This window comes from Microtus ochrogaster, unplaced genomic scaffold, assembly GCF_000317375.1.
Source record: "Microtus ochrogaster isolate Prairie Vole_2 unplaced genomic scaffold, MicOch1.0 UNK40, whole genome shotgun sequence".
NCBI lineage: Eukaryota > Metazoa > Chordata > Mammalia > Rodentia > Cricetidae > Microtus > Microtus ochrogaster.
Window position 1 is genome coordinate 3,263,804 of NW_004949138.1, and position 14,275 is coordinate 3,278,078.

At 58.0% G+C, this 14,275-nt stretch overlaps 2 protein-coding genes across 14 annotated transcripts in view; one reads left to right on the forward strand and one right to left on the reverse strand.

Annotated features, from left to right (window-relative positions):
* LOC101983118 overlaps positions 1 to 1,271 on the forward strand; it is a 10,456-nt gene extending 9,185 nt beyond the window's left edge. For 9 of the 13 annotated variants that reach the window (XR_003378887.1, XR_001229459.1, XR_001229460.1 and 6 more), the window contains 2 exons: positions 378 to 529; positions 774 to 1,271. Coding sequence is in view for 3 of the 13 variants with exons in the window: in XM_026790069.1 (XP_026645870.1) it covers positions 378 to 529; positions 774 to 910 (289 nt within the window). In the remaining 10 variants the exon portion in view is untranslated. Of the gene's footprint in view, positions 1 to 377; positions 530 to 701 lie in introns of all 13 variants that reach the window. The other 4 variants (XM_013354333.2, XM_013354330.1, XM_013354331.1 and 1 more) reach the window with 4 other exon arrangements.
* Positions 1,272 to 2,575: 1,304 nt separating this feature from the next.
* On the reverse strand, positions 2,576 to 10,949 carry Plcxd1 (phosphatidylinositol specific phospholipase C X domain containing 1). The gene is made up of 9 exons (XM_013354319.1): positions 10,859 to 10,949; positions 9,936 to 10,090; positions 8,481 to 8,617; positions 4,832 to 4,935; positions 4,002 to 4,138; positions 3,589 to 3,717; positions 3,349 to 3,504; positions 2,939 to 3,122; positions 2,576 to 2,808 (listed from the first exon to the last, which is right to left on the reverse strand). The coding sequence occupies exons 1-9, from the start codon at positions 10,947 to 10,949 to the stop codon at positions 2,576 to 2,578; spliced, it is 1,326 nt and encodes a 441-aa protein (XP_013209773.1).
* Positions 10,950 to 14,275: the final 3,326 nt, after the last annotated feature.

Below are 14,275 nucleotides of genomic sequence, written 5' to 3' on the forward strand. Positions count from 1 at the left end.
CTCACTGCACCTGTCCTCATCTCACCTGTCCTCACTGCAGCTGTGCTCACTGCACCTGTCCTCATCTCACGTGACCTTACTGCAGCTGTGCTCACTGCAGCTGTGCTCACTACACCTGTCCTCATCTCACCTATCCTCACTGTAGCTGTGCTCACTGCACCTGTGCTCACCTCCCCTGACCTCACTGCAGCTGTGCTCACTGCACCTGTGCTCACCTCCCCTGACCTCACTGCACCTGTCCTCACTGCACCTGTGCTCATCTCCCCTGACCTCACTGCACCTGTCCTCACTGCACCTGTGTTCACCTCTCCTCTCTACACCACACATGTCCACATAACCCCATGGTTCCTCTTACCCACTGAGCCTCTTCCACATAGCTACAGCCTCCCAGGACCCTGCATCCTGACTGTGTCTGCACTCCTGGGCCATGGGCTAGACAAGCTGAAGGCGACGCTGGAGGAATCTGTTCTGCAGGCTACTGGCTGGCGGTGCTCACCCTCTGTTTACAGCTTGGGAGACCCCAGCTCTGGTGAGTCACAGGGTGCTTGGGCAGTGGGCTGTCACATACACATGCAGCTGGTTCCTGCCATGGACATGTCCCGCTATCAACATGCTTCCTAGCATGCACCATGCTGATGTCAGCACACTTCCCAGCATGCACTACGCATATGCCAGCACATTTCCCATCATGCTCCTCACAGATGGTGCTGTCTCCCCACTTGTCAGCACTGTTTCCCAGCCTGCACGATGCTGATGTTAACTTGGCTTCCCAGCCTGCACCACCCTCTGCTCATCACCATGCACCACGCTGACATCAGCACGCTTCCCAGAATGCACCACGGTGGTTTCTCTGCAACTGGCAGTACAAGGAGGCCAAGGTGTAGCAGGTGCAGGAGCTGCCCAAGACTGACACCGCCCACATGACCGTTATCATTAGCCAAGACACCTATGGCCGATTCCGGAAGCTGTTTCCTGAGTGACAGCCTGGAGCGGGATGTGGATACAGCTTGTAGCCATGGTGTTGTCCCACCACTTTCTCCCTCCCAGCTGTTCCCTGAGTGACAACCAGGGCCAGATGTGGATTCAGCTCGTGGAAAGGTGTTTGTGGATGGCCCCATGTAGTCCTGCCCCTTCCTCCCAGCTGATTCCTAAGTGACAACTGCATAGATGGACTGAGGACCTGATATGGGAAGTCATGGCCACATCATAGTCCTGTCCCTTCCTCCCTCCCAGACTGACTGGCAGCTCATTAAAGCGGAATTTGCACTTTGTTCCGTCTCTTTAGCTGGCGATGTGTGGACTCTGTGGGTTCTGTGTCACTGGGGAAGGGGAGAGGAGGGTCCATGCCATGTGGGAAGGGAGGGATAGGGATAGTTTGAAAATGGTGCTGTGACTGATCCAGGGCAGAAGGACCGAACACTGCTCCCCCCACAGCTCTTCCCCCAACCCCTGTGTTCTGCCCCTCCATGTTCTGGGATGGGGCAGGTGCAGGACACTGTGGGATGCTACCCCGGGCACAGTGGTGGCAGGAGGGTCCCCGAAGGAGATGGACAGACACACCTGAAGCCACATTCCACTCTCTAGCCAGTGTCCATCCTCTCCGCTGCAGAGTTCACAGCAGCAACCCTGTAGGCTGAGTGGTGGGAGTGGAGGTAGGGTGAGGAGGCCTTTTAACCCTCTGACCTGAAAATACACTAATACTGAGGTCACAGGGTCATGAGTCACCTGTTATGTTTGTGTATGAGATGGTGCGAATTACCACCATGGAGGGGATGCAACTCAGTGGGTAGGGTTCTTATATCTCAGTGGTTGGGTGCATGTGGCTCAGTGGGTATGGTACTTGTGGCTTAGGATTTGGGGTTCCCAGTGTCCTAACCCTGTGTAAACTGAGGCCAGAGGATCAGAGTCCAAGGCTGTCCCCTGCATCTTACCTGTAAGAGTCTAGCCTGGGCTACAAGAGACACTGTAAAAATACAAACTGCCTTGGTGTTCCTCCTTCTGGTTACCCTGGTGTCCTGCCTGCATCTGATTCAATGTCCCTCCAGCTGCTCTGTGTCCCCTGACTACTCAGTGCTCCCCCTCCACTCCACATCGTGCCCCCAAGCCCCTGCTGCCTCTGTCCCCTTCTGTATCTCAGACACCGGCCTGGAGGGCCTCCCGAGTGGTTGCATACCCAGTGGAGTCAGCTCCGTCCAGGTTATACCAGCTCCGCTGGGAGCTCTGCCCTCCATCTGGGGTAGGAAGGCTGAGCCAGTCCTAGCTGGGCTATGGGAGATGCTGCAAAAATTTCCCCATGAAAGTCTAGCCTGGGCTATAATAGATAAACACACTGCTGCACACATTTGGCTTCTGATTGTTTTAATGAACAGAGGCACCCAGTGCCAGGTGATGCAGGTGACAGGTCATGTGACCTCCATGGACAATGGAGTGTGACCAGAAGTGACCAGGATGTGGCACAGACTGACTCACATGGGCCTCAGGTTTTTCTAGGGGATGACAGGAAAGATCAGTGACTCTGACCTCCGTGATCCTTTTGACTGACCCCCATGACCCTGACCCTGCCCTCGGGTTGTTGTCACCGCAGCTTCTGGTTGAGCCCAATGACTTCACCCACAAAGCTGTTGGAGCCCACGAAGTCCCCAGCGATGATGTTGGTGCAGCCTGATCCAGGCCCTGGCTGCTGTGCTCGCACCCACGCCATGAGGAGCTGAAGGTTGGGCCGTGTCAGCATCTCCAGGGACCCGGATGGGTGCGAGAGGACATAGGGCAGGTTTTCTGTGAGATTGATGCCAGCCACAAACAGGCCGCCTGCAGGGGAAGGAGGAAAGGTGGGGTGACATCCCAGTGCGTGATTGACAGATGACATCCTCACAGACCCCCATCCCTATCTGACTGACAAGTGACATCAGTGCCCCTCCAGCTATGTCCCAGGTGGCACCTGGGCGACCGCAGCTCCTCATGGTCTCCAAGTACTGCAGCAGCGCCTGGGACTTCACCTGGTTTCCCCACCAGTAAGGGATCCCAGGCCACAGCTCTGCGTGGCGACCCACACAGGTTTCATCTTCATAGGACACAATCACCTGCTGGCCATGTGCCCACAACTGCCGCAGCGTAGGGATGTCCTGCATGGGAGTGAGGAACAGGTTGAGTGAAACTGAGGATTGGACAGCTAAGGGCCCACGCACCCTCGAGGCCATGCACCCATGCCCTGGGCAGCCACGAATTCCTTATCGCATGTGCCCATGCCATCTTCACCATGACATCAACTTCCCATGCCCTCTTCACCTGACCCCCACGTGCCCACGCCTTCCACACCCTGACCCCCACAATCCTCACAATCCTCCTCACCCCGCGTGGACACAGTGAGTCCCCGAAGATGTTCTTGATGCAGTCTATGAGGTACTCATGCAAGTCTCCTGTCATCCCTTCAAAGTTTCTGCAGGCCAGGATGATGACCTCATGGGGGTGCGACTCCAGCCACTCGGAGATCTCTGTGAGGGTGTCCTGGGGATGTCAAAGGACACATGATGACATACATTAGTCTCTGCCCCTCCCCCAACTCCCCCTTCTTCTGGTCTTCACCCCCACCTCCACCAACGCAGTGGTGTAGATCATGTGTTCAAAGTGCAGATTCTTCTCAGAGCCGCCTTGCATGTGCGCAATCCTCAGATCCAGGTACCTCACCCCTGCGTCCAGCTGCTGCTTCACGTCCAGAGTCTGGGGCAGACGGCGGATTGGGGTTTGTTCCCAGGTGTCATCGTGACCACCGTGCACAGCACCCCAGGACACCCAAAAACCTGAACAGCACCCCGGGACTCATAGTCTCCTCCCCCTGCTTATCTATCACCTGCCCCAGGGGCTCTCAGTTCCCTCCCCACCCCCTGCCCATCATCAGGACCCTAATCCTGCCACCGGGACTCAGTCCCATTCCATTCCCCACCCTGTCCCCCTTCGCCCTGTCCATCACATACTGCCTGGGCCCTCTCTCACGCCCCACTCACCTGTGTGACTGACCATCTGAACACCATGGGCCCCATAATGCAGGGCGCGACCCGCCCCAGTAGGTGCAGCAGCCGAGACTCTGACCTGGAGATTGGGGACTTCCTGCTCAGGCAGTATGTCATGGTGTCATGGCTCCCTGAGGACAGACGCACTTCAAAGCCCATGCACTCTTGTGCCTGTCCTAAGGACTGCACGGAGTCCCTTGAGGGCTCTGTCTTTCTTTCTGTCTGTCCTTCTGTCTGTCTGTCCTCCTTCTCCACGACCCCTCTTTACCCACGACCACCCACGCAGGTCATAGGGCCTCATCTCCGACAACCCAGGCTTCCTGTGTCCTGCTCACGTCCTCCCAGCTCCTTCAACCCTCCTAGAAACTTGGGGGCTACCCCTTCTGTCCTGGAGCACAAGCGCTTGATTCTTGCCTCCAGGGCCTCTTGTCTGAATCTCTGAGAACCCAAAGGCTTCCAGACAGCCGCACGTGCTCCATTCGCGGTATGGAGGACACCGCAGGGACACAGAAGCTCGCCCTGAGAGTGGAGCATCGCCCAGACCCTCCGTGTGTCAACATCCACGGCGTGAAGACCTTGTCTCGCGGTCCTCTTTCCTGTCTTGATGTCATCCTGGTTCCCTTTCCTGTTCTGATGTCAGCCTCCAGATCCCCTTTCTAGTCATTATGAAGGGTCCTCTTCTCTTCAGGGCACAGAGAGTCAGCCAGGTCCGCCCCTGCGTGGGTCCGCCCTTACCCCATGGGTCCTCCTCCCCCTGTGAGACCGCTCCTCCAAGCATGGCCTTTTCTTACCCTCCCCATCCCTCCCGTGAGGCCTGCCCTTACCTGGGATGGACAGGTGGTGCAGGGGGACATCCCACAGCCGCGGGCACAACTGTGACATCCAGTCTGCGTGGCTGCAGCTCGGCTGGCTATCCATAGGGTCCCAGCTTCAGGGAACAGGGCAAGTGTGTGTGAGGCCGGTTGAGCTGCGCCTCAGTTTCCCTTCTGTAGAAGGAGATGCTGCCCCCACCCGCCCTGTCTCAGTTTACCAGGTAAGGACATTAAAGGTTGAACCCCCCCCCCCCAACACTAAAGTCCCCTGTGCCCTCTTTGGTGGGCAGAACCGTGAAGCACAGGCCACAGGACATCCATTGTGGACATGTGACATTTGGAGGTGGGGTTGGAACCCCTGCTTTCCTGGAAGCCCCCCATGTGGCTCCCTGGATCACGGAATCTCTGCTCTCTCACAGTAAGACCTTTCTCTGTCCGACCCCCCCCCCCCCCGTCCACTCAGTCACTGACCTGAGGCCCGTCCTTGTCCTCCCTGGATCTTCACTAGCAGAATGGACTTGAGGGAGGACACCAGGCTGGTGTGTCCCCGCGAGGGTGTGGCTGCCGTGATGATGACATGCACACTCAGGACATATTTGTGTGCCTACTGTGTGCAGGAACGATCCCTCGGGGCTGTGGCCTACTTTGTGCAGGGAAGGTCCCCACAGGGGCGTAGCTGTGGTGACAACAAGCAGTCAGGACATAGTTGTGTGCCTTCTGTGTGAAGGGAAGGTCCCTGCATTCCTCTGCCCTGAGCCAGGGATACCCTCCCCCCACCCCACCCCTTTAGCCCCTGTCTGTCTGGTGAGCCAGCTCCTCAGGCCTGGGGGTTGTACAGGCCACTGAACCAGCTAGGACTGGCTCAGCCTTCCTACCCCAGATGGAGGGCAGAGCTCCCAGCGGAGCTGGTATAACCTGGACGGAGCTGACTCCACTGGGTATGCAACCACTCGGGAGGCCCTCCAGGCCGGTGTCTGAGATACAGAAGGGGACAGAGGCAGCAGGGGCTTGGGGGCACGATGTGGAGTGGAGGGGGAGCACTGAGTAGTCAGGGGACACAGAGCAGCTGGAGGGACATTGAATCAGATGCAGGCAGGACACCAGGGTAACCAGAAGGAGGAACACCAAGGCAGTTTGCATGACAGAAGGTAGCTAGAGAGAACATTGACACAGATGGGGGGGACGACAACGAAGTAGCCGGGGACATGGAGAGGGAGGGTCGTCGGTACTGGGAGGTAGTAGGGGACATGCCCACAGTTAGGTGACAACGAATTAGCCTGGGGGACACGTTGCAGGCGGGAGACATCCAGAAGGGGGAACACAATGGCGGGGGTGGTGGGGAGCATCAAGGTAGCTGAGGGTGGACACACTTTCTAAGTTGGGGGACCAGAAGCAGCCGACGGGGACGCCAAGGTAGTTGGGAGACACAGATGCAGCGAGGGGAGAACACCGAGTAAGTGGGGGAGCATTGAGGCCATTTGGGGGGCACAGAAGCAGTTTCAGGGATACCAAAGTAACTGGGGGGACACCAAGTCAGGGGAAGACACCCAGGAGTGGGGGATGAACAAGGCAGCCAGTGTCCTCAGGACACCCTGTGTCACTTGTCACTCACCAAGCTCTGCACTGGGTACAGGCTAGTCCCCAGCCACCCGCAGTCAGTGACCCACCCATCTGGAGGGAGGATTGAGGGTGATAGGGCATGGGGAGGCTCTTGTCTGGAAGAGGGAGAGGTAAGCAAGGGATGGCCACACAGGCTGCCTTAAGGGGTGATAGGGACAAGGAGGGACCTGAGGCGGGGAGACCTGCTGGGCGCTGACCCAGCCGCCCCAGGGAACAAACAGCCAGTGTTGCAATCCCTACTGCACTGTGGGTGTTTGATCTGCACTTTGGCCCCGCTCCTCCTTCCATGTGATGTGACAGGGCAGACCTGCCTTTCTGCTCAGGAACCACTGCATCCTCAACCCTCCCGCACAGTTAGGGCCCCTTCCAACAGCTTCTTCAGGGATGTTGCTGAGCACCACTCAATCTGTCCTCCCCTCCCCTCCTTTCCCCTGCCCTTCCATTCCCTGCCCTCCCTATCCTTCCCCTCTTGTTTCCCGCCCTCCCCTCCCCTGGCTTTCTCTACCCTGAAGTCCCATGGTCCTGGTCTCAAACTTCTGGTCTCATGGCCATAGTCACCCCCCTCCCCGCCTGACAGGTGTTTGTACTGTATGAGCAGCAGGTCCTAGGAGTCCAGTCTGCTCCTGCCCTTTGGGCTCCATCTGCGCCCCCCTACCCCACCCACCCACTACAGGTTTAGAACATCCAGAATATGCCATGGGTATCCCTGAAGGGCTACCCCCAGGTGCTCTTAGAACCTCCAGAACACTTCATGGGTGTCCGTGAGGGGCTCCCCCTAGGTGCTCTTAGAACATTCAGAACAAGTCAGGGTGTCCCCAGGGGCTCCTCTTAAAACATTCAGAACACATCAATGGCCCTGTTCCATGTGTTCTGTGGTCCTATAGGGTTATACCTCATCCTGTTGCCCTTGGGTGACCTCACCTTGACCCCAGAAGGGGACTGAGGTTGCCTGCTTGCCAAGTCCTAGGGAAGGGGAAAGGGAGGGGAGGGGAGTAGGTTGCTTGGTCCTCACAGCCCAGGGACTTAAGGGGGCCCAGGGTGGGACCAAGGGTCTGTCCATGGTAAACTTGAAATGCGGGAAAGGGGGGCTGAAACCGCCCCACATGACTGTGAAGCAACATTTCTGCCCAAAGTGCGGAAGAGTCTCCCCCCACAGCCAGGGTCTCCCCACCACAGTGGAAAGGACAAAACCAACTCCATTATGTCCTAGGCCCCAAGGTGGATAACAGCAGAGTTCCCTAGTTCCCTAGACTGGAGCCACTCAGTTCCCCCACAGATATGACTACCCACTGCAGTAAGAGTCTCCCCCACAACCCACAGCATGGACCTCCCATTGCACAAGAGTCTCCCCCCAGCATGGGCTTCCCAGCCCCATTTAATCAGATGCACAACACATCACAGGTAGTAAATGCTGACTGAAAAGCAAACAGGCTGAAGATCTGTGCAGTACTGGTATCTAAGTCTTCCTGGGTACTGACTGCCAAACTGTGCTGAGTACCCTTCTGAGTACTCTCCTGTGTACTCTGTGTCACCTTGCTGAGTATCCTAACCGCCCTGAACCGGCAGAACAGGAAGGACCCACCTATGTCTATTCCTGTCTGGTCAGGATTGTGAAACCCCCAGGGACAAAAGGGGCCTGTTGAGGTGAGGCCTGTGCACTTCTCACTTTGTGCACCCTGTCCCTGCACCCTACACCCCTCCCCACACCCTATATCCCTCCCCATACCTCTCCCTGCACCCTCTACCCCTCTCTACACCACTCCCTACATCCCTCCCTGCACCCCTCCCTGCACCCCTCCCTGCAGCCTACACCCCTCTCCACACCACTCCCTTCATCCCTCTCTGCACTCCCCCTCCCTGCACCGTAACCCCTCCCTACACCTCTCAGATGTGTTTGCTACTGTGAAACTGACAAATTTCTCTCATGTTTTTCTTCCAACTGTTAAAGTCTTCTAATTATTCAGCAAAGAAGTGGGAGTTCCAGGTCTAGATACAAGGACCCTGCCCTGCAGGGGTCAATCACCAGAAATATGTGCAATACCCGACAGCTGCCCCTTGGGTGAGAGACTCCCCGTGACACTGCCTATGCTCTGGCGGTCGGGAGACCCCCACGACCCCCTCCCCCTTGACACAGCTGCTGGGCTCCATGGGCTGCATTTCAAGACAGGCTAAGTGGCCCTGTCCCAGGGTTTACAGGAAATGTAATGGCTCAATCTCTTGGGCCTAGAATCCAGGTCAGGCCACACAGGCTCGTGGGCGTGACATGTGTGATTTACACTGATTTCTCTTTTGTGCTGTAATTAGGACGTGCAGGGCATACACATAATTGAGATTGTACCACGTGGGACTAACAAAGGGAGAGAGCAGAGAGGGAAAGGAGGGGAAAAGGGGAGGGAGGAGGGCCTGTTCGGCTAGCATGACATAGCGTGACACACAAGTGAGGGCCACAGACACAGGCGACCCTAGCCCAGAACTCCTGCTCACCATAGGACAGTTCTGAACCAGTGAGTCTGGGTGTGCACACATGAGAGTGTGAATGTGCGTGCCTGGGAAAGTGGGCATGTGTACAAGCGCCTATGTGCATGTATAATGTGTCTGCATGTGTGCATGCCTGTGCATGCCTGTATGTGTGCGTGGATGAGAGTATCTATGTAAGAGTGTATGTCTGCTTGCACAAGCCCATGTGTGCCTGTGCATGCATGTGCTTGTAAGCCTGTAACTTTGTGTGTACGTGAGCATGTGCATGTAATGTGTGAGCATGCGGGAGGTCTAGATGAGGCTCCAGCTGCTGCTCATTTGATGCTCCCACCCATCCCCTACCTGAAGATATGTGGGTCTCTTGCCCACCTGTGACGTGTGTTCACAGGCCATGGCAGCCACACCTCCGCCTGGGTGAGTGCACCAGTGTGCAGGTCATGCCAGGGCTTTGCATGTGACAGAGTCCTTGTGCACCACCAGCCAGGACCCGTGACCACCCGTGACCCCACTTCCCCACCCACATGAACATGCCCACAAACACACACGTCAGTTTACATTACAGCAGCATTTTAACGTCATGAAGAGGAGGAGGTGTCTATTCCGGAAGGTTACACTGAGGTTGCAGTGGACAGCATGAGCGAGTCACCGGTCCCGCATTGGAGCAACAGGCGCCCTCCGAACCCTTCTGGGAGGCACAGTTGCACGTGCCTAAGACCTCAGCCCACGAAGGGAAAGCATGGGCGGCCGCAAATGCCCAGGCCCGAAACCTGCAAGGGAAGGGAAGGGTAGGTACTGAGCAGAAGTCGGAGGTCACGTCGGAGGACACGTGCGTGGGTCAGGAGACCCACCGTTGCAGCTATGGGGGCATCTACGACACAAGACCCTCCCCCTCCGTGACAGGCTCTCTCTCTCTGCCCTCCCACGGGGCTCCCTTCCCATTGGGTTGTGCACCCACAGGGCTCCCCTTCCACGGGGCTTCTCCACTTATGGGGCTTGCCCTCACGGAGCTAACCCTCACCTTGAACACGTGTCCCGCCTGGGGCTCCCGCTGCAGCTGCTCAGGGCTCAGCCCATCGGCCGCCGAAGTGACGTACAGTTCAGCATAGTCGGGGCCCCCGAAGCAGCAGGAAGTGACCCTGGACACCGGCAGGTCCAGGGTGCGCAGACAGAAGCCTGTGGGCAGAGGGAGGACCCAGGTCGGCCGTCATGCTCCAGGACAGTCCCTGGTCCCTCTGCCCTCCCACCTCACTCCCACCCCGTCTTCATTGCCCCCATCCTCACACAGACATGTTCACAGTGCAGGCAGACAGGAGCCTGCAAACAAGCAGAGCCTACAATGCTCGCGCCCTGGCACCCGGACAGCCCCGCAGCTGCCCTCCCCGCTTCCCAGCTCCACTTCACTTCCCTCTTCATCGTCCCTCCCCCACACCCCTACCCCGTCTCCGTCTTCACTGTCCCTCCCTGATCTTCGAAGCTCTTCCCATCCATCTTTATCTCGCCCTTGCCCCCTCTCCCCCACCCTCCGTCTTCACTGCCCACTCATGCAGCTGCCCATAATCTCCCCAAATCCTCAAGACAGGGGTCTCTGGTAGGGTGAGAGTGGAAGATCTCAGGGAAAAGGGATGAGGTCGCAAACCTAGCACATCTCGAGCCCCTGGAGCTCATCAGAGAGGAAGGAAGGACCCTACCAGGTCCTTGGGGGCTTGTAAACCTGACGTCCTCATCCTACACTCCCACTCAGGATGGAGGGTAGGACGAGTCCTATCTAAAACTTGCACCCTGACCCTGCCACGCCCAGGGTTCACACACAGTGACGCTGCCGCGCCAAAGACCCACGCATGTGACCCCACCATGCCCAGAAACACGCACCGCCACCCTGCAAAGCACTGGACCACACACTGTGACCTTTCCCAGGACTGTATGGCTCCTGACGTCACGCACCTGTCTGCGGGTCTACTTGGATGACCTTGCCGCCATCGATACAGGCCACCCACAGCGTCCCTGCGCTGTCCACGCACAGACCGTCCGGCATGGCCCGACCCCGCGGCAGCTGGTACACAAGTCGGCGGTTCTCTGTGAGACAGGGACACGCATGGCCACTCAGGGAAAGAGAGGCCTCCCTACAGGACTGCCTGGGGCCATGGGCACAGGGACAGAGGGACACCTGTTTGTCCTCAGGTTACGTAGCCCCTCGCGTCAGCCAGTCCCCGAGTCCCGTGGTCTGTCCTCGAGTCCCGCCATCTGTACCCCAAATCCAGCGATCTGTACCCCGAGTTCTGTGATGTGTTCCCTGAGTCCCATGGTCTGTCCCCAGGTCTGTCTCCCTGTCTCCCGAGTGAGTCCCCCGTGGACTCTGCGCTCACTGATGGTGCCGGCCTGCATGTCATAGTCATACGCGTGCACCGCGTAGTCCAGGCTGTCCACGTGGTAGAAGGTGCGGTGGTCAGCAGACCAGTCCAGCCCGTTGGGGATGCCAAGCCGGTCGGCCAGGCACAGCACCGAGTGGTTCTCCTGCAGTGAGTACAGCGAGCCCTGGGCGGGCTCCCACACACCGGGTGCAGAGGGCTCAGGCATGGTGCCTGTAGGGGGCAGAGAGCAGAAGGCAGAAACGTTTGAATGCCTCCCGCCACCCTGCCACGCACTCTGGGTGACAATGACTTGACAGACAGCAGAGGAGACCTCAGAGATGGAGGGCCAGGGCCACCGGCCAAGTACAGCATGGCCACTGGGAGCTGGAAGGTGCGGGAAACACCCTCCCCGGGCCGGTGGGGGTTTGCGACCCCAACTCTGGGCCCAATATTTATTTCCTTCTCAGTCCCGAGTACGTGGGCGAGGCCCTCACTGACACTCAGGTGTCCCTCTCAGGCTCCAGTCTGCAAGTCTGTCGCTACTGAGCCTTGGGATACTGAATGTAGTACTAAGCCTTGGGGAACTGAGCCCTGGTATCCTGAACCTTGGGGTACTGAGCCCTGCGGTACTGAGCCTTGGGGTACTGAGCCTTGGTGAGTCCTGGGGTACTGAGCTCTGGGGTCCGTCTGGGTGACCGGGTGTTCCCGGGGTCTCAGCGGGAGTTGGGTGTGTTTGCCCAAGACGGGGGGAGGGTAGGAAGGGGAAAAGGGCGGGGCAGGGCGACTGGATCCCCGGTCCCCTTGGAGAAGCACCTGGATTCGGAACCCTCCGCACCCCACTCCCACCACAACCTTCTTGACCATGTGGCCACAGTCCCTTCGGTGCTCACCTGCCACGAACCTCCCCGCTGGGTCAGCCTTGCCATCATTGAACCGGTTGTGTGGCCTGTGTCTGTCCAGCTGTGCCACCCATGTCACCTGCTGCGAATCCCAGTCCAGGAGGCCCAGGCGGGTGCCAGCGGCCACCACATAGCTGCCCTTTTCCCGGCCGCGCAGGGCCACGCAGCCCACGCTGTGTCCTAGGGAGCAGAGGGTGGGAGGCCACGGACTGGGTGAATGAGCAGCCTCGGATGGGGTGGGTGAGGGGGCAGAGGGCTGGGGGACATGGACGAGGTGGGTCAGGAGTCAGCAGCTCCACGTCCCAGGGCCCCCCAAAGGGCCCAGGGCTTTCACCCAAGGCCCAGGACTCCTCCCCACTACCCTGAGGCCTAGTGCTGCTGCTCCCCCAGCCGCACCTGTGTCTCTCACTCAGGCAGGTGCACTGCTTGCACTGGCATGCTGGGGAGGGCACCCCCCCAAGACCCAGCACCTCCTCTCCCCTTTACCCACCCACAACCTGTTGCTCTTACTCCCCACCCAGTGGTCTCCTCCTAAGCACTCCCCACTCTCCTCCCCTCACACCCCTTGCTACTCCTTCTAGAATTCCCCCAGAGCCTTTGACTTTACTCACCCAGGCTCACTGCCTGCACCTGCCCACTGTGCGGGCTCCAGCGGCACACAGTCTGCGCGTGGATGTCCACATAAACTAGCTGTCCTGTCGCCTCCTCCCACACAGGACATTCACCCATCCTGTGCCTCTCGGTGACCACTGCTTGTACATCAGCCCTGGGGGACGCCATAGCACCCGGAGAGGCTGCGGGATAAACTGTACCTGCCAGGACAGGTCCCCTTTCTCCACCTGAGTCAGCACCGGACCCAGGGAGAGCATAGGGCTGGCACACCAGCCCTGCCAGGGCCTTTGCTGGGATAAGAGGTGCCCAGGAACTCCTCATTCCCCCAGGAAGGTCCCTGATGCCCCCAAGAGGCCCCTATGTCCCCAGGAAGCCCCCCATGCCCTCAGGAGCCTCCCATGTCCAGAGAAGACCCCCCCCATGCTCCCAGGAAGGCCTAGGAATTCCCAAATCCCTAGGATGGCTCAAGAGCCCCCTCACGCCCCACCTGAAGCCCTGGTAGTTACCCAGCTACCTGCACCTCTTGTGTCCTCTCAGCTCCCAGGGTTTAGACCTCACCTGGAGCCTCTGTAGCTGGAGGTTGCTTTGGGTGGTGTCCGCCACTCCTGCCTCCCAACCCTCCCCCTTGCCCTCTGCCAAGGCCTGTGCTGGAGGGCGGTGCTGTTCCTCTGCCTATTGCAACCCCAGGAGCTTCTTGGCAGCCTCAACCAGGGCAGCACAGGGCCCCCCTACTGGCCAGGAGGCCCTGTGCGCAGCAGGAGATGCATGTATACAACAGGAGACCACTGTGTGCAGCAGGAATGCACCATATACAGCAGGAGTCCCATGTGTACCTCAGGAGATGAATATGGGCTCGACCGGCACCCCAGCATTTCCTCAGCAGCTGCTGCAGGTGTGTCCTGTGTTTTCTGCGCCCCTGTGATCTCTGTGCACTAGAGCTTTCTGTTACAGACTCTGCTATGGGCGGCCTCCTGTGGGTGGGTGCACAGTGCTTCATACATATGTGACACACGATTGGTATGCATGCATGACACACACATCACAATGTGCATGACACTGGCCAGGTCTTGTGTGGGTAGTTGCACAGGGCTCCATACATGTGTGACATACATCTCACATACATGCATAACACATATCACATTCACTTGCATGACACACAAATCACACATGGTCATGACACACATTACATCACACACACGACATGTCACACAGTGCAGAACACATAACAGCATATGACACACATCACACAAGCACATGACACATCACACATACATGTGCATGACACTCATCACACAAGCGAAAGACACATCAAACATGCAATAAAACACTTATGCATGACACATGACAAACATATCACATGCATGCATAACACATATGATGCACATCACACATAGGACACATGAACAGGCCAGAACATTCACAACTGCCAATGGCCAAGGAGGTTATGCAGAGTCCAAGTTATGTGTGACTGTGTGATCTTAGCAGAGGACCCTGCCCCT

Excerpts from the sequence above, each read along its gene's own strand:
- Plcxd1 (XM_013354319.1), bottom strand. The coding sequence starts at position 10,949 with ATGCCGGACGGTCTGTGCGTGGACAGCGCAGGGACGCTGTGGGTGGCC. Across the intron at positions 4,139-4,831 it reads GCACCACCTGTCCATCCCAG|GGAGCCATGACACCATGACA; the intron begins GTAAGGGCAGGC and ends GTCTGTCCTCAG. Across the intron at positions 2,809-2,938 it reads GAGGAGCTGCGGTCGCCCAG|GCGGCCTGTTTGTGGCTGGC; the intron begins GTGCCACCTGGG and ends CTTCCCCTGCAG.